Here is a 19009-nt window from a genome sequence, read left to right on the forward strand (position 1 = left end):
GGTTAAAATAACAAAGAAATGTATGAAATTCCTATCTTTACTCCTGTAGAACTCTTTCACTCTGATTTCAGTGTCCCTGGAGAAAAGCCTGCCTCACTTCGACTCCATACCCTTCTCTTGCATTCATTTTATGCCACATTCAACTTGGTGTTTAGTAACTTATCAGGTTATCAAGTTTTTGCGGTTCTGACCAGCTGGAAAGCACTAAAGTAAACACCTGAATGTGCTTGTGGCTTGGTGAAACCTTGATTCAGAGACATACAAGCTGTGGTATTATCAGTAAGTTCAGTGCATCCACTTTGTAGGCGTAAGATAAGTACAACAGGCTTCCATTATCAAGTCACTTATGATGACATCATACACTTCATCGTGTGTTCATCTTATGTACTGCAGGGTTTGGTGCAATTGCTGTAACTGATGCCAGTTACAGAACCTTTACCGACATAATCGCCATTTCCACAAACTATAACATCAAATAAAAAGCACAATGCACAGAGCAATTAGATGCACAGAATGATTTATTATAGGGTTATCAGCATTAAAGATGATTCTTAGCTAGGATCCATTTGTTATTTCCAAATTATTTCACCATGAAGACAACATAAAGCATCGTTCAGTTTTCTATATATGTAAAATGGATGCCGGTAAATATAGGGTCAAAACGTCCTGAAAATGTTTTCTTATTTTTTTTTATGGCATTTCTATCTGACATGTAAATCAGTTTATATGATAGCTGTTGATAACTGATGATACATGTAGTCTTCATTCTCTTTTTTCCAGACATGAATTAATTAACTCTTGACTGATTTGTGATCTCTTTCCAGAGTTTTTTTTTTAAATGCCCTCAGGATTAACTTTTTAACTTTGAGATTGCCTATCCATATTCCCTCTCAACAAAAGTTTACACTAATGCAGTTATTCTACATTTCTTTCTCCATTCTGTTGTCGGTCACTTTTAGCATTTCTAAAATGATCAGCAATTATCCTTTCAGAATTACAGTATGTAAACATATGACCCTGAAAATGCGTATGTCAATGTAAAAGAATCTTAACAGCTTAATCTTGCGTTAACAGCTTAAATAGTTGCTTACAGGTAGAAATAGACTGGCCCTGAGAGCTCAGACATTATTGTTTTCAATCATCAATTGTCACCTCATCAGTGAATAAATCATTGCCCATGGTCAAGAGATTAAACTTATTACAAATACAAAGCTCCTGAAAGGAAAACTATTGGTTGAAGATAACAACCGATTACGGTTGACATAATTGTTGGGTACAGTGTATTGTGCTGTTACATGCTTTGCACTATGCAGCTTTGTGTATTTTATTATTTTTTACAGAGCTACTGCTCAGGGCCTGCACTTAGGCAGTATTTTTCCTGTTGTGTTTTACAGCTATTCCAAAGGCTTTGACATGTTACTGATAGTTGGATGGTTCTGCATAGTCTCCTCCCAGTCCTCACCATTGAACTTCTCTACAGTCACACTGCGCACTGTCCCTGAGTCCAAACAATGTGGTGCTATACCTTTAAGGAGGAAAACACAAATATGAATCAACAATCAAATGTCAGAGGCGGGCACAGGTACCATCAAAAACAATTTTTCACTTGTTTTTTTCATTAGCTGGTTGATCATCACCTGATGAATATGTGTTATTACTTACCATAGCCATCTGGGTTGGAGCGGGGAATGGAGAAACTTTGTACACCGCAGGTTTTACAGAACATATGCTTGGCTTGTTGTGTGTTAAATGTGTATGTAGTAAGGTTGTCCGACCCCTGTTAAACATTAAGAAGTTCATTAAATGAGTGAAAATCATTATGTTGAATGTGTGGCTTCACAAAAGCTTGCTTACCTTTAGAAGTGTGAAATGGGCTTTTGGCACAATAAAATGGTGGTGCTGCTTTTTTGTACAAATGCTGCAGCTGAAAAGGGAACAGAGAATACATCTACAGTAATGGAGCCACAGGCAGGATATTGATAATATATAAAGACTAGATGTCTCGTCCGCGTTGCCGGCCAACGGAGTCGAACGTCCGCACATGGTGGCCATCTTGCTCCAGTAAACTCCCTCACCCATAACAATGTGTTGGTACTTTTTAAATAACCATTACTTGCTCAATTTCCAACCGATTTTAAACGGTTTGGTTTGTTATAAACGTCAAAGGTGTAGTTATGACACTGCACACTTATGAATAATAATGTTATTTTCTAAAAAATATCCAAAAAGCATCCAGAATTAACCACATTAATAACAATTGTAAGAAAACACCAAACCATTTGTTAATCCGTTGAAAATTGAGCAAGTTATGGTTATTTAAAAAGTACCAACACATTCAGTACAGTTACATGATGGCATTTGTCCGAGTATGGCTTTAGTCAGAGTTTGCTATTAATGCAAAGTAGGCCTACATGGCATTGAAAAATTTAAATCATTGGCCGCGTCTGTTCAAATCAAATGTGGAATGTTTACAAGCGGGCACCTGCTACTGTTGATTATACAATAAATAGGCTACAGTAAATGGGGGGCAGCCGTGGCCTACTGGTTAGGGTTTCGGGCTGGTAACCGGAGGGTGGCCGGTCGATCCCCGACCAGTAGGAAAAATGTGGGCGGGGGAAGTGGTAGAGCGCTGCTCTCCCATGCCCACATCCACGGCTGAGGTGCCCATGAGCAAGGCACCTAACCCCGATCACTGCTCCCCGGGCGCCGCCAATGGCAGCTCACTGCTCCGGGTTGGTGTGCTCACTGTGTGTATTACTGTGTGTATCACTACCCTGGATGGGTAAAATGCAGAGATAGAATTCAGAGTGTGTGTGTGTCACTATCTCTGCCATAAACATAGTCACGAGTCACTAGGGCTCATTTCCATCTCCATTTCATTTCCAAATAAGTTGTGAAATGAAACAAAAACACATCACAGTTGTAATGATTGATTTACATCGATATAACGGATGACATGACTAACAAGTGTCGGAAAAGTAATATGAAAATATTTATCCGGTGAATTAGCGCGTTCTGTCCAAAACAGTCGCAGTCAACGTTTTTCTAATGTCAACACATTGATATACCATATCATCTGAATATCACGGTATGTTGAAACAAACCTTTGATCTAAACAGAATATTCAGTATGGAATGGGAATATATCAGAGCATATCTTTTATCGCATTTGACACATATGTCCTGATTGCTGTGTGCAGGTGAAGTTTCCTGTAAAAACGGGATAGTATTCTCTCCAAGAATTCGCAGCCATCTGAACGTCCTTATACGTGTTTAAGGATAGGTTGTAAAGGTGCTCATCTATTCCGGCCTCTTGTGTTATGTTTGTTCATAATCAACAAGAATAAGTTTGTGAGACAGTCTGCAGGATATACATAAAAAACGTGGCATTAGTATGGGCCTCGTTTCCCGATAACGACGTATTTTAACGGCCTACGTGGATTTTTAAGACATAGTAGACTCAGTAACACTTTCTATTTACGAGCGTTTCCCGAAAATCATCTTAAAGTCAGGTGCACGAGCGCAACGTGCACGAGTTCTTAAGTATATCTTAAGAGCTGTTTACGTCAGGTTAACCTGTTTACGTTAATTGCTGTGAAATTAGCTAGCCTATGCGTGCATCGAACGTGTAGTGTGCACTGAATTCGAGGTGGGGATAGTAACGCCGAACGACGACCCTGGATAAGGTGTCGAGGGGGTTGAAGCGTACGTCATGCGATGAGCTATGAAACTAGCGATTTAAAAAAAGTTTCAATGAAGAACATGGTTGCAAATATATATGTATACAACTGTGTAGAGCACGAAACAAGACTGTCGTCATTTTTAAATTAATTATAAGCCAAAAATACTTACATGTAATGTATTTAGCATCTAGCTAGAAAGCTACCATATAAGCCAATGGAGTGGTGGCATAAGCGCTAATTGTGCCTTAAAACTACTGTTTGAAAGCTTCAGTTAAGACATACATACTCTGCATCGGTCACGTAGCACATTACAGATCAAACCGAGTCATTATAAACATATAAAAAGTTGTGTAGATAGCTTTATTAATGTAAAATATTCCTCACTTCTTTTTTTTAAATTCCCCTTTCTTCCGAACGACGGGCGAACGACGCCCCTGGTGGATTGCATCGCTAAGTGTGAAGTTAAGTGTGAAGTTAAGTGTGAAGTTCGCTAAGTGTGAAGTTACTACTGGTCCTGACCACACGTAGAATTCTTCTCAGCGAAAGAACAATTTAAGCTAAGTGCGGCGTCAGGAAACTGCTCTGCAACGTAGGATCCCTCTTACGACTGATTTCAAGTGCTTTTTTGCGTTCGGGAAACGAGGCCATGAACAGTTGATACCATATACATATCTGTTGTTGAGACTCATTTTTCTGTCAGCCATTTCTGATATGCAGCTGCTATTTAGATACTAAAGTTAGCTTTGTTTATTGTTTCCATGGTAAAAGGAGCAGTCAGAATAATTATCTTCTCTATTGGCCATTTCTGATATACAGCACATTAGGGCAAAGAAAATGGTGCATGGTCTTGATCATTTAGATTTCATTTCAGTATTTCAAATTGAATGAGATGTGGGAGCACAAGAAAAGTGAGCGTCTTGAAGCGATAATCATAGACATATATGGCGCATGAATATATTTCTATGGGCAGGATTTCAAGCATGCGCAAAGATGTAAACTCCAGTTGATTCTCCGATTTCACCGTTACATGCACGCGTTCTCTGATTAACAACCAACTCCGATCGAGTTATCTTGGGGTTAATATTGGTGGTCACATGAAATGGATCTTTGATTTAAATCGGATAAAGCCAGAAATTCGAATACATGCAACCGCAGTGAGAGTTATGGGTGAGTGAGCTTACTGGAGCAAGATGGCCACCATGTGCAGATGAGACATCTAGCCTTTATATATACTAGTGCAGTGCCCGTAGGAATTATGCATTCTGTAGTGTTAGCAGACGTAGGTGTAGCTGTTGGGTAGTGTAATAGCAAGACATATTTGCACTCCACATAGACAGGTTACACTGAAGTATTATTGTGATGCATGTTTCCTTTTCATGTTTTCAAATAATGAGCAAACAAAGTACACACGAATTACAACAGATACACAGGACACATCGGAAAACCTCTGTCATTGCGTTAGTAGATGCATGAACGCATGGTCACTGGTCTAGGCTGGCCAGCAACGTTGAATAGAAAGCTAACTCTTATACAAATACATCAAACTACAATATACTACTTAACATGGTAATGAGGTAATGAGAGAACGCAAACGATAAAATAGAAATATCTAGTAGTGCCTACGGGAAACGGTAAAATACAAATATCTCGCGAACTATGAATTCAAAAAATCTTCAAAATCAAGGATGCACAGGTTCATGACATGCGTAAGCTACATGCGAAATCTCATAACTAACGTAACTACCGTCAGGGAGATACGCCCTAGACAGACTGACAGACACACAGAATTGGTCACTGGTCTAGGCTAACCAGCAACGTTGAATAGAAAGCTAACTCTTATACAAATACATCAAACTACAATATACTACTTAACATGGTAATGAGGTAATGAGAGAACGCAAACGATAAAATAGAAATATCTCGCGAACTATGAATTCAGAGAGAGAGTTGTATAGAGTAAAATTCATGCGTTTTGCATATGCCATGAATTGTGCTGTAATCAGTTACATTTCAACCATGCTTATGAAATGAGTTTGCCAAGTTGTAAGTCGAATAAGTGCAGAAATGTACTGTAAAAATACGCTATACTAATAAACAATATGAATATTTTGATGGATTACTATGTCTGTTAGATGACTGTACAACTCTAGACGTTACTTTGAAACTTAATATAAAGAAGCTTAAAAATAAACAAATAGATAAAATCAATCACTGTCTTAAGATTACCTGAGCAAAAGTCTGTATCTGTTCACCAAGAAGAATTTGAATGCGGACCTCCTTATCGTATCCAACGCTATTCTGAACTTTGAGTGAAGGCAGGATAGTTTAATACCGCTAAGCGTATATTGTTTGATTGTGACGTCATTTCGGGGCACAATCGGTCAGTGGGACTTGCTACGGGAAACGATAACCCATTAGTGCTTACGGGAAACGGTAAAATACAAATATCTCGCGAACTATGATTTCAAAAATCTTCAAAATCAAGGATGCACAGGTTCATGACATGCGTAAGCTACATGCGAAATCTCATAACTAACGTAACTACCGTCAGGGAGATACGCCCTAGACTGACAGACACACAGAGATTCCTGGATTTATAGATAGATCTATTGATAAAGGGGTCTGAAGGACAGCACACCTAAATATTAAGCACATTTAGCCACAGTGCACTGCTTATTGGTCAGATAGCAAAGGTACTTACTTGCAATCAAACACAAGTAGATCAGGGTCACTCAGGACCTCAAAACGAACAATGCCACAATGACATCCCCCAGTGTGCTTGACCAGACACTCTTTCGCCCTGTGTGAAAGTAGAAAACAAACTGATATGTACAGCTTCTGGTTTTTCCAGTGGCTTCATTGCCCTGGAATTTGGGAACCTTTAGTTTTTCTGTGAATAACTACTTGGTTGGGGGGTTGATTTGAATGGGGTCAGATAGCAATTGTTTATTTTCTACATGGTAGGAATGTGGCCTCCCTGACCACTGTTTGTCTGTCTTTAGAATAGCCTGTGAGAACATGATTTAAGCATTTGTATCCTCTGAAAAATGTCTGAGGGATGCAGTAAAGACAAATGGTTGAATCTGTATTGAATCAAGTTATGTTGGTGGCTGTTACATTTGGTTTACCCTCTCACATTTTGCATAAATCTCTTAAAAGTTAACAGACATCAGCCACGTTTCCACCAGCAGAGATATATGTGGTGGAAGAGGGATGATTCAACCCCACAATGGGTGTCTATCGGGACTCATCGTCAGGTCATAAACTGTGGCATAAAAATAATTTCAAACAGTTGCGTGTCTGTGTGTGGGTGTATGTCTCTATGTGTGTGAGTGTGTGTGTATGTCTCTGTCTGTGTGTGTGTGTGTTTCACTCTGTGTGTGTGTTAGCAAGAGTGTTTATGTTTGTATTATACAGTTGCTTTCATATGTTGTGAAACAGGTCGCTTATCTAATGATAAATTATATATATGATTATTATTTTAGTTCAATATTATACCCCACAATCTACTTGCTGAAAGTGCAGAACATGAAGGCATTTTGGCTCTCCTAGGGCTTTCAGAAAACTGGGAATTCCTGCATGTATCTGTATAAATAGTCCAGCTCTTCTGCCATGTCTTCACATCTTCAGGCAAAGCAAGGCTTCACTCAAGCAGTCCAGCTCCCCTGAAGCAACTTAGCAGCCATGCTCTCCTTCAAGACAGCAGCTTGCCTGGCCCTCATAGCCTTGCTGGTGATGGCTGTTGAGTGCGGCAGTAGCAGTGGTGGTGGAGGTAATTACAATCCTGCTTGCCATATTCTTTTGAATGTGACCGTGTCTTTTCTATGCAGTATTTCTGTGTATATTACATCCCCTGTGGACCATGTCTCTGTGATATAGATAACATTGTATGTAGTTTGTTCATCACACAAGACATTGCCTAAATTGAGATTCATATCTATCAATGGTGCTGTTATAAGATATTTTGTAAATATGATGTAGGAGCCTAAATGCAGTCTGATTAAGTGTTAATGATTTTACTTTAAAAAGGAAATACATTCATTATTAAGATTAATATGTTTTATAATTTCGTGATTTAATATGTTAAAATGCTTTGATATGAGAGGAGACAGGAATTTAATATGATTTTTATACTTACTGTAAAGGACTTTTATTTTGACATGTGTCGAGGGGGAAAAGATTGAAACAAAGTAAGATTGGAGCGAAATAGTTTTTTGACCTCTCTCTCGATTTAGCGATCTCTTATACATTGATATTTTATGTTCTTTGTGGATAACCTCGTTTATGCCTGTAATGTTGATTCAAGAAACTCAAGTAAACAGTTGAACGAAGGAGTGGACTCGTGGAATAATTTGGAATTGATATAGAAGGAGAGACCTAATCAGAGCGTCAAGCTAACGTTTCAATATATGAACCAAGGAACCTACATATGATTTCCCCTTAATTTGCATAATGTTGATTATATTAACATTGAATGGTCTCTCTTGAGGTGGATATATTGTGAAATGTACAGTGAAATGTATTGTGAAACTGTCCAACCCAGGAGACCTAAAGCACCTCTTGGGCTCTAAAGTGGTCAATGCTGAAGTAATGAAACGACCTCTGGATGGCTTTAAGAAAGAGTACGGCATTTTGTCCCACTCTGGAGTCAGGTAAGAAGGACCCCATGGGATGGGTCAACCAACCTCTTCCTGAGCTTAGGCCTCCGCAGCTACATAGTCCACTACTGTATGTGTTATGAGCTGTGTTGTATCTTTGAGCCTGAAAGGTTTGACATAGGAACTTCTGGCTTGCTCTTTTTCTGTATTGGGTTGAAAAAACAGTATAGCCAGATAACTAAATACATCTAGCCAAAGGCATGTTCTGTGGAAGTTTGAATTATGCTCAAATTAAATGTGGCATTCACACACAGAAAACTGCTGTACGCAGATGCTTTGGCCAAATGAAAATTTGAGTCTGTGCCGTCGTGTCTTGCCACTAACTGCGCTGCACAATTTCCTCTTATTCCAGGGTGACCTTACAGGATGGCTCACAGCATCTGATCTACAAGGACGTCAGGTGGGGATCAGCCCCCAGAGGGTAGTGACAGATGCACGCAACATGAGTCCTAGATGGAGGGTAAGAGTGTCATATGGTTGCTTGCGACAGTGTTCTTTCACTCAGCACTCCTGCCTACATACAGCTACAGTGCATCATATACAATCCATTTCACTTACAGATCTGTGATGACCCAGTACTACAGACTTTTGTTCACAACAAAATTTTACACTTACTGGAGATGTTTAAATGCATACTGAGACTAACAGCATAGGGGGTGTGATTTATGATTATAGGCAACAGGTGAGAAGAAAAACTTTGAAGGGCAGATGTCTGTCTCTGACTTCATCAGAGCTGGTGGAAAGAAGTATAACGTTGCAATTAAAAACTGCCATTCGGCAACAAGAAGTATGATGCGCCAGAGAGAAGAAGAAGAGGTTGATCTGAAGATCAACTGAAGAACTTGAGTGGCATAAACTGGAGTTGGTGAAGTAGCTTTTATACGGTTTACAGTGATATACAACTGAATGTTACATTAGATCAAGATGTTTTGTGTTGAGCACTTTAACAGTCCTGTGCTGCCAGTAATGGGAATTTTGCACCAAACTTGGTAACAAACTACCACATACATGGCAGCAGGAGTTGGTTGGGCTTGACGTGCCGGGGCAGCTTGTACACGACCTAAAACCTGTCTGGGCTCATGTGGTGTGAGCCTGTAATCCTTTACCGAGAAGACTCTAGGTTTTTGGGGAGAGGACTAACAAACCAACTCCACCTTCCCCCTGGCAGGGGTTTTTGCACAGGGCTAGCAACCCTGCCATGTAAAAAAAAACACTTGCTACAGAAATCTTAGCCAACGAACCAAATGCGGCAAGTAGGATAGATGCACTTCAGGAAACTGATTTGATGACAGATGACAGCCAAACCCATCTGGAAGCTGGCATCTCGAGGGCGGATATCCTCAGACCGAAAGTAACACTTAGAGTAGGTTGCTGGAATGTGCGAACACTCTACCAGACAGGGAAACTAGCTCAAGTCATAAAGGAGATGGAAAGCTATAATTTAGAATTAATAGGAGTGAGTGAAACAAGATGGATTGGTAGTGGAAATAGACAGTTAGCAACAGGGCACCAGATAATGTATTCTGGAAGAACAGACGACCATCATAGTAGAGGAGTAGCCATCATCACAACAAAACAGGTTCATAAATGCCTGTTGGAGTGGAAGCCCGTTAATGAACGGATAATTAAAGCCAGGTACAACTCATCATTCACAAAGTTGACAGTCATAGTCTGCTATGCACCCACAGAGGACTCGCCGGAAGTGGAAAAAGACACCTTCTACGATAAACTGCAAGAACTAGTAGATGAAACACCTTCACACGATGTACTCCTCATCATGGGTGATCTAAATGCAAAGGTTGGATCCAAAAATGAGGGTAAAGAGAGCACCATGGGGAAGCAAGGTATGGGAGAGATAAATGACAATGGAGAGGGATTAACAGCATTATGCCAGGAAAACAGACTAGTGATAGGAGGAACCATCTTTGAACATAAAAACATCCATAAACTAACTTGGACATCCCCAGATGGTAATACCAGAAACCAGATCGATCATATAATTATCAACAACAGATGGAGAAGTAGCCTTCAGGATGTAGTGGCAAAACGAGGAGCAGATGTTGGCAGTGACCACACACTTGTCGTAGCAAAGATAAGATTAAAACTCAGAAAGACCAAGAAAATAGACCAACGGGAACCAGCTATGAATGTAGCAAAACTAAAAGATCCAGACGTGAGGAAATCCTTCCAAACCCAGGTGAAGAACAGGTTTACAGTTTTACAGAACCAGCAAGAACTAGACCTGTACAACTTCAACAAAGCTCTGCTGGAAGCTGGAGAGAAATGGCTAGGACCTAGAAGGAGAAGAAAGGAGGTCTGGATATCAGACGAAACATGGAGGAAGATTGATGAGAGAAAAGAAAAGAAGGAGAAAATCCTAACAACTAAGTCACACAGACAGAAGGCACAGCTACAGACATTATACAGTGCACTAGACAAAGAAGTAAAAAAGAGTGCTAGAGCAGACAGGAAGGCATATATTGAGAAGATCGCAGAGGAAGCAGAAGCAGCTGCCTCAAAACAGGACATGGGCACACTCTACAAGCTAACAAAATCACTTACAAATAGATTTCAGTCAATGGACATTCCAATTAAAGATTCAAACGGAAAACCATGACAAAAGAGGAAGACCAATTAAGGGGCTGGAAAGAACACTTTCAGAGGATACTTAACAGAGATGACCCAGCAACTGAGGCAAACATCACGCCAGCAGTAGACCTTTTAGACATAGAAACGGAGCCACCAAATGTAGAGGAGGTAAAGATTGCCATAAAGGGTTTGAAGAATGGAAAGGCCCCAGGAATAGACAGAGTACAGGCAGAATTGCTGAAAGCGGAGGAACATCAAACAGATCTAGCCCTTATAGAAATTCTCAGGGACATCTGGACTTCAGAAGAAACACCACAATCCTGGAAAATGGGCCTCATCTTCAAACTACCGAAAAAGGGAGATCTGTCAAATTGCAACAATTGGAGAGGAATCATGTTGCTACCAGTCACCAGTAAAGTCCTAAGTCGAATCATTCTAAATCGACTAAGTGACACAATTGACCATTACCTTCGAAAAGAACAGGCAGGGTTCAGAAAGGGAAGATCCTGTGCAGAACATATATTCACACTGCGACAGATAATTGAACAGAGCAATGAATGGAGGGCAACCATCTACATTAACTTCATTGACTTTGCTAAAGCATTTGACAGCATCAACAGAACAGCACTGTGGAAAATTCAAGTCATTATGGAATTCCCAACAAAATCATCTCTATAATCAAGATGCTATACAGAGACTTTGGTGCCAAAGTTATCTGTGGATCCAATCTCACTGAAGAATTCATTATAAAAACAGGAGTCAAGCAAGGCTGTTTGCTATCCCCACTACTTTTCTCACTTTGCATAGACTGGCTTATGAAAGAAACAAATGGAAACAACAAAAGAGGAATATCCAGGACATTCACAGAAACTCTGGAGGACATTGATTTTGCAGATGATATTGCTTTGTTAGCCCATCGCCAAAAGGACATCCAAGGCAAAACAGAAGACTTAGCAACATATGGCAAACAGATTGGGCTAAATATCAACAGTGACAAGACTAAAGTCATGAAAATAAACCCAAAATCCAACCAGCCGCTCACCATCAATAACATGAACGTGGAAGAGGAGCAGTAATTCACCTATTTAGGCAGTAAAATAACAACAATTCAGGGGCAGATGTCCAGGGCAGGATCAATAAGGCTAGGGGAGCGTTTGCAGCACTAAGAAAAATATGGAAGACTTCGAAGATCAGCATAAAGACAAAGCTGAGGATATTCAAGAGCAACGTCCTTGGGGTTCTCCTGTATGGAGCAGAATCATGGAAAGTGACACAGACCATCTGCCACAAGCTAGACGTATTCCAGACTCGAAGCCTTAGGAGGATACTGGGAATATTTTGGCCTAGGACAATCTCAAATGAAGACCTCTACAGTAGAACAGACATGAGACCCCTGTCAAATGTTATCAAAAACAGAAGGTGGATGTGGATTGGACATGTGTGCAGAATGGACCCAAGCGCTATCCCAAGGGTGGCCATGAGATGGACACCACCTGGGACAAGAAAACAAGGCCGACCAAAAGAGACATGGAGAAGATCTGTGGAGAAGGAGATGAAACAACTGGGATGGTCCTGGGGCCAAGTGCAACATTGGGCAACAGACAGGCAGCATTGGCGTTCGTTGGTGAAGACCTTATGTGCTACCAAGCACGAAGAGGACTAACTACTAACTAACTACTACTTTAACAGTATTCAAATTCACGTCATGCAAACTGATGAAATGTTTGTAAGTCTGCTGCACTAGTTTAATGAATACATTTTTTTTTAAAAACTACTCTGCCTTGTGAGTCCAAGTATATTTGTTTTGTGTGTCTCCAGGATACTAAGACAAAAAAGGTTAACATTACATAGAAAGGTATGAAAACAGAACTGTAATAAAATATATAATTTATACACACATATACTTTTAGTAGTTTAGTAGTTGAGTAGTTACCTAGTGTCAGAGACTAAACAGGAAGCACTGATCAGGATATGCCCATGTGCCACCTCAGCAGGTTTTCTAATCAAATCACATTATCATGGTCACTTGTCAATCCTTTCATTCCTATACGTTTGTCCTCCAGAACTCATTCACTCTGATTTCAGTGTCCCTGAAGAAAGGCCTGCCTCACTTCGACTCCATATCTCCTAAAACACCCTTCTTTTGCATTCATTTTCTGGCACATTCAACTTTGTGTTCAGTTACTTATCAGGTTATCAAGTTTTTGCGGTTTTGACCAGATGGAAAGCACTAAGTAAGCACCTGAATTCGCTTGTGGCTTGGTGAAACCTTGATTCTGAGGCAGACAAGCTGTGGTATTATCAGTTGTGTAAAATGGATGCCGGTACTTGTAAAAAAAGGTTTAAGGGCATTTCTATCACTGGAACTTCTGATTTATTTTAAAGAAGAAAAATATACAAAAGGATTGATAGACCTATGTAAGTTCTACAGATGATCAAATGCTGGAAATTAAGATAATAATTTATATACATAGATGTTTGGTATGCGTGTTAATGAAAAAGTACCTGTTCTAGTTCATTTAATAACTAGCCTATATTAATTCAGAAACACAGATCAAGTTGAAATTCAGTGGACATTATCTAAGGGATTTTATTGATATACAGCATGATAGAGATTATTTCCAAACACTGTTAATGACATAAGAATATAATAATCAAGTGCCTTGTATTAATATATTCCTTGTATGAATCATGTGCTTATGAAAGCAGGAGCATGTCTTTTCTCTGTGTGTGTGTAACAAGAATATTAGGTGCCACTAAGTCTGCATATGGACAAGAGCATGTTTAGACCAGAGGAGATAAGAAAGGAACTGTGCTTCTTCCGACCTTGTGCAAAACTGCCATCATTGCAAGACAGGGAGCCTCGGACGTGAGAAATCCACCACGTGATCATCCCTGCTGAAAGCTAAACTTCTGGCTATATAAACTTTGTGCCATGGGTTTATCAGGGCTTCACTGTCAGCCTCGGCTGGGAGGGGAGCCCAATTGCAATTGTTGTTGTTTGTTTGTCTAATAAATATACTTTCATGCAGCTCCGGAGTCCTGAACTAACTAGGGTGAATTTTCACCTATCACAGCATACATTTAAGCTAAATTCATTATTTGAGCCATTGGAGAGGTTAAAATATGATTCAGAATATGAATAACTTTAAACATTTTTAACAGAAAAACTGGGTGGACAGTTGTAAGATTTTGCATGGTTACATTAATAGAATACACTACTTTAACAGAATGTTTCCATTAAAATCCATGACATGACAGATGGGAAAGATATCTAATGGTAACAGGAATAAACCATCCAAGACCATGGCATCAAATACATTTTTAAAAGACTACTTGACCCTGCATTGAAAACGTAGTAAGCAAGTTTTAAAGGCACCCAGTGCAACTTTCGAGGCTTAAAAATAAACATTCAATTTCTAGTCTTTTTTACACGTAGTAAGTTTCAATAACTCCATACCATTACATATCGACATTCAGGGAGCAAAGATGAGACTTCGTTGTGTGGTGAGAACTGATAGAAAATCGTTAACAACAACAATCGCCGGTGGGGAGAGGCCATTTTTCCATTGACTGGAATCCTGCTTTATTTATTGTGGGCACCAATAAATAAAGAAAATGGCGGCGATTGTTGTTGTTATCAATTTTCTATCAGTTCTCACCACACAACGACGTCTCATCTTTGCTCCTTGAATGTCGATATGTAATGGTATGGAGTTATTGAAACTTACTACGTGTAAAAAAGACTAGAAATTGAATGTTTATTTTTAAGCCGCGAAAGTTGCACTGGGTGCCTTTAAAACTTGCTTACTACGTTTTCAATGCAGGGTCAAGTAGTCTTTTAAAAATGTATTTGATGCCATGGTCTTGGATGGTTTATTCCTGTTACCATTAGATATCTTTCCCATCTGTCTTGCCTTGAAGATACTTGCCACAAGTATATGTTCTATCAATGCCACAGATAGATTAAATCTTAAAATTCCAGAATATTCTTTACCTACTGCAATAAAGAACGAAGTCTACCTATCTCTCTGTCTGTGCCTTATTGTTAAATGGTGTGCAGTAACTTTATGAATTAGTTGAAGATTAAATAAATGAGAGATTTATACATCTTCAAATATAAATAACTTAATAACTTTCAATTCAGCGACATGTCAATGGGACTTGGATACACAAAGTAAAAGAAACAGGTTAGACACGTATTTAGGCTACTGTAGGCTATGTGTTATTATAGGCTCCTTAATACTCAGGCAGTAGGCTACTTATAGGGTAGAGTGAGTACGGTTGAGACATGAGTACAGTCAGTGGCGGTTTTAGGCACCGGCGATCAGGGCTGTTGCCCGGGGCGGCACTTTTTCAAGTCACGTGGGGGGCGGCACGACCAAATAATAATAATAATCTGGGCCGCGAAGCGGTTTTCTATTATCTATCATATCACTGTGTGGGGAATTGGCAAATTGGCGCCCCCTGCAGCTGCAGGCGCTCCTGCTTGCGCCCCTGCTTGCTAAGAAGGTGCCGTCTATGTATGAAAAGGGGGAAGGGAGCGCAGGGGAAAAGTTCAGCTCTGTGTCTCCCAACTGGAACGGACAAGTGGGGGGACGGGGGGATCCACTGTAGGCTATAGTCACACCTCGACTTTCTTGCAAAAAACGCACATTCATAATATTATAATTATAGGCCTATAATTCAGTTTTTTGTTTTTCTGAATTGTGTGAAATGGCTTACAAATAGGTAATACTGAACGATGATGTGTCACCAAGGGCAAGGTGAATTGGTTTAGTCTTCTGTACAAGTGACAGTTTTGGGGGATGGGGAATTTGTTGATTGTCGAGTGCAAAATAAGCACAGAGATGGATAAGAAAAGGCCAAAGCCGACAGGTGCCCAATTTTGAAAAAAAAAAAGAAAAGAAGGAGAGGAGAAACGAGCAAAACATAAAGGTATGCCACTATGTTCTCTCTGTCTGATTACAGTATCCATGTAATGATGAAGGGCTAATGTTAATTGGTGGTATAACTCTTGTTAGCCTGCTATTCTGCTGCCTATGATTATACAACAATAAATAGTTTTTTATCTCAACAAACACGAGGTCTAATTTCGCGATAAGACTGTGCTTTGCAACAAAACTGTTACACGTTCAGTTTTAGGTTCATCATTTAGATTGACGTTGGACCGTGTAATTAGCCAACGGAATGTTCATATCTTCTGTAGGCAGTTTCAAAGACAGAACATTTGCCATTTGCTACAACAATTTTGTGACAAAGTATAGTTTACCAGTAATAAGTTGAAGTGTGGCATGCATAGAGTTCTAGGCAGTAACCAAGCAGCTAATTGTTCCTCCCTGAAAGATAGGATAATACAGCGTCTAAAGACAGATATTTAGCATGTAGGCAGTAAGGGCATGTTTATTTCCATTGATTGCCTTAAGTATTTAAAGTTCTCTAAAATGATGTGCCATTGTGCAAAGTTTATCTTTCAATTATTTAGTTATAATAAAATAATAATTATATATATAAATCCGGGGGGGGGGGGGGGGGGGGGGCGGGGGGGCGCTCGAAGGGGGTCTTGCCCGGGGCGTATTTCCATGTAGAACCGCCACTGAGTACAGTTGAGACACCCGACATAACTTGCATTCTCAGCAATCCTGAGACGTGATTTTTAGTTTGCACATGCATACTAACGTCCTCATAGATCCCAGGAAATGTGAGCACCTAACATATCTCCCGTGCAGAGATATCGGCGAAAGATACGGTGTCTCAACTGTACCCGCGATCAGCAGGTTAGCAGGTCAAGTAGACAAAAAAACAAGCAAATGAAAAAAAAAAATCATATTTTTGATATAAGACCTGTCCTATATGAATGGGTGTCTTTTCAAACATGAAAGTGATAAGAATAATTGATGTTGGGGTCTAAATAAGTAAGGTGGTCGATCGGGTACAGTTGAGACAGCTAGATTGTGATATAGCCTTTTCAATCATTGGTCAGTCACCATCAATGGGTGTCTCAACTGTACTCGGGTACCGTCTCAACTGTACTCCACATGGGTACAGTTGAGACAAAATCGCACCTCATGTTTATGAGCAAATTATGAATAAATTAATCAAGTTATGGATATTATTGATTGATAATATTTTAGTAGCCTATACAATCAAAGGAAACGTCATATAAAGTATCAATTATTTTCAGACTCTAATTTTTGTGCAGTAGTCAATAAAGCAAAAAGTGTCTCAACTGTGCCTGCTCACTCTACCCTTTAGGTCTAGGCCTACATGTCGATTCGGTGCAGTGTTTAAGTTGCCTATACAGAGAATGTCATCCAGTGTTAAAACGTATTAAAGGCTACAGAAGACTATAGCCTAAATAACTAATAGGCAACAGCACTGGTGTTTTGTCGCCAGTAGATGGATCACCCAACTGACGTAGACTAGGCTAGACAAGTAGGTAGTGTAGTGGGCTATGAAGTTTATCCACGCAGAACTAAAATAACCCATCAGCGATCTGATAACAGTTATTTCGTCTGCCCTTGCAAGTTGCAAACCTTTGCCGCAGCGTCATGCTCACGTTGCAGTGGTTTGGCATGATAAACCCGTCCCAAATCCTATTATAATATTTGACTCGGGTACGCCTACCTTTGGTTCTGCCCTCCATGTGCCATGAACTTTATTGACCAAGGTACAACGGACAACCTTAAGGAAATGTTGACTGCAACAGAAAATGTTCGTGAAGGCAAATATTCGTTCGTTGGTGGCTTCTTCCTTGTAAGTTTACCAAACAAACAGTGACGTTCTAGAGAACTCTCGCGCGTTCTTGAGGAATCTGAACATTGCGCAAAAGCATGATCAGATGACAAAATCACGTGGATCTGTTTCTTCCAGCGTCTGGTCATGTTTGTATGCCACTTGTTGAAAATATACATGTGAACAATTAAATGAAAGAAGTGATATGGCCTTATCTTTTCCTCGATCACTCACACACACACACACACACACACACACAGCCTTATTGGTGAAACAACCCAAATCTGTAACAATTATATACATGTATTTATATTTACTGTATAACAACATATTAGTTCCAATTAGTCTCACCAAAACAGACCAAACAAAAGAGACACAGATTAAGGTAATCTTGAGTATCAAAGTCAAGAGTCAAAATATAGGACAGAAAACAAGAAATGTTGCTGAAAGACTTCCTGGAACATGGAACAAACAGTGACGTTCTAGAGAACTCTCGCGCGTTCTTGAGGAATCTGAACATTGCGCAAAAGCATGATCAGATGACAAAATCACGTGGATCTGTTTCTTCCAGCGTCTGGTCATGTTTGTATGCCACTTGTTGAAAATATACATGTGAACAATTAAATGAAAGAAGTGATATGGCCTTATCTTTTCCTCGATCACTCACTCACACACACACACACACACACACACACACACACACACACACACACACACACACACACACACACAGCCTTATTGGTGAAACAACCCAAATCTGTAACAATTATATAAATGTATTTATATTTATAACAACATATTAGTTCCAATAAGTGTCACCAAAACAGACCAAACAAAGGAGACACAGATTAAGGTAATCTTGAGTATCAAAGTCAAGAGTCAAAATATAGGACAGAAAACAAGAAATGTTGTTTAAAGACTTCCTGGAACACGAACTGAAGGAAAACTGTTAACAAGTTGGTCAAATACAGGAGTCTGTCTTTCGCATACAGTCCGAGGCACACCCAGAGACTGAGAGTGACGTGGCATATCATACCGGTGTCACATGGAAATCTGGCACGTTCTGAAGCGAAGGGCATTTCAGTGACCTAAAAAAAGAAAACCCCACCTTGTATAAACTAGAACTGATTAATGAAAATGAGAAGAACTTTTTGGACGTTTTTAGGTTTCCTCCGGTAGGAGGCTATTGTTATTAGGTTTCCTCCGGTAGGAGGTAACCTATTGTTATTAGGTTTCCTCCGGTAGGAGGTAACCTATTGTTATTGTAGGCTTTCTTATGTTGCTGCAATGGAAGTCAATGGCAGCCCCTAGAACCATATGGTAACTTTTTGTGAAATTTGGCACA

General features: G+C 39.8%; 1 protein-coding gene across 1 annotated transcript; it reads right to left on the reverse strand.

Annotated features, from left to right (window-relative positions):
- Positions 1–500: 500 nt before the first annotated feature.
- On the reverse strand, positions 501–17702 carry cenpv (centromere protein V). The gene is made up of 5 exons (XM_080835384.1): positions 17557–17702; positions 6384–6482; positions 1855–1924; positions 1663–1777; positions 501–1525 (listed from the first exon to the last, which is right to left on the reverse strand). The coding sequence occupies exons 1-5, from the start codon at positions 17580–17582 to the stop codon at positions 1395–1397; spliced, it is 441 nt and encodes a 146-aa protein (XP_080691510.1). The 5' UTR covers positions 17583–17702; the 3' UTR covers positions 501–1394.
- Between the last annotated feature and the right edge of the window lie 1307 nt (positions 17703–19009).

The sequence above is a fragment of the Sprattus sprattus genome (genome assembly GCF_963457725.1).
Source record: "Sprattus sprattus genome assembly, chromosome: 1".
Classification (NCBI taxonomy): domain Eukaryota; kingdom Metazoa; phylum Chordata; class Actinopteri; order Clupeiformes; family Clupeidae; genus Sprattus; species Sprattus sprattus.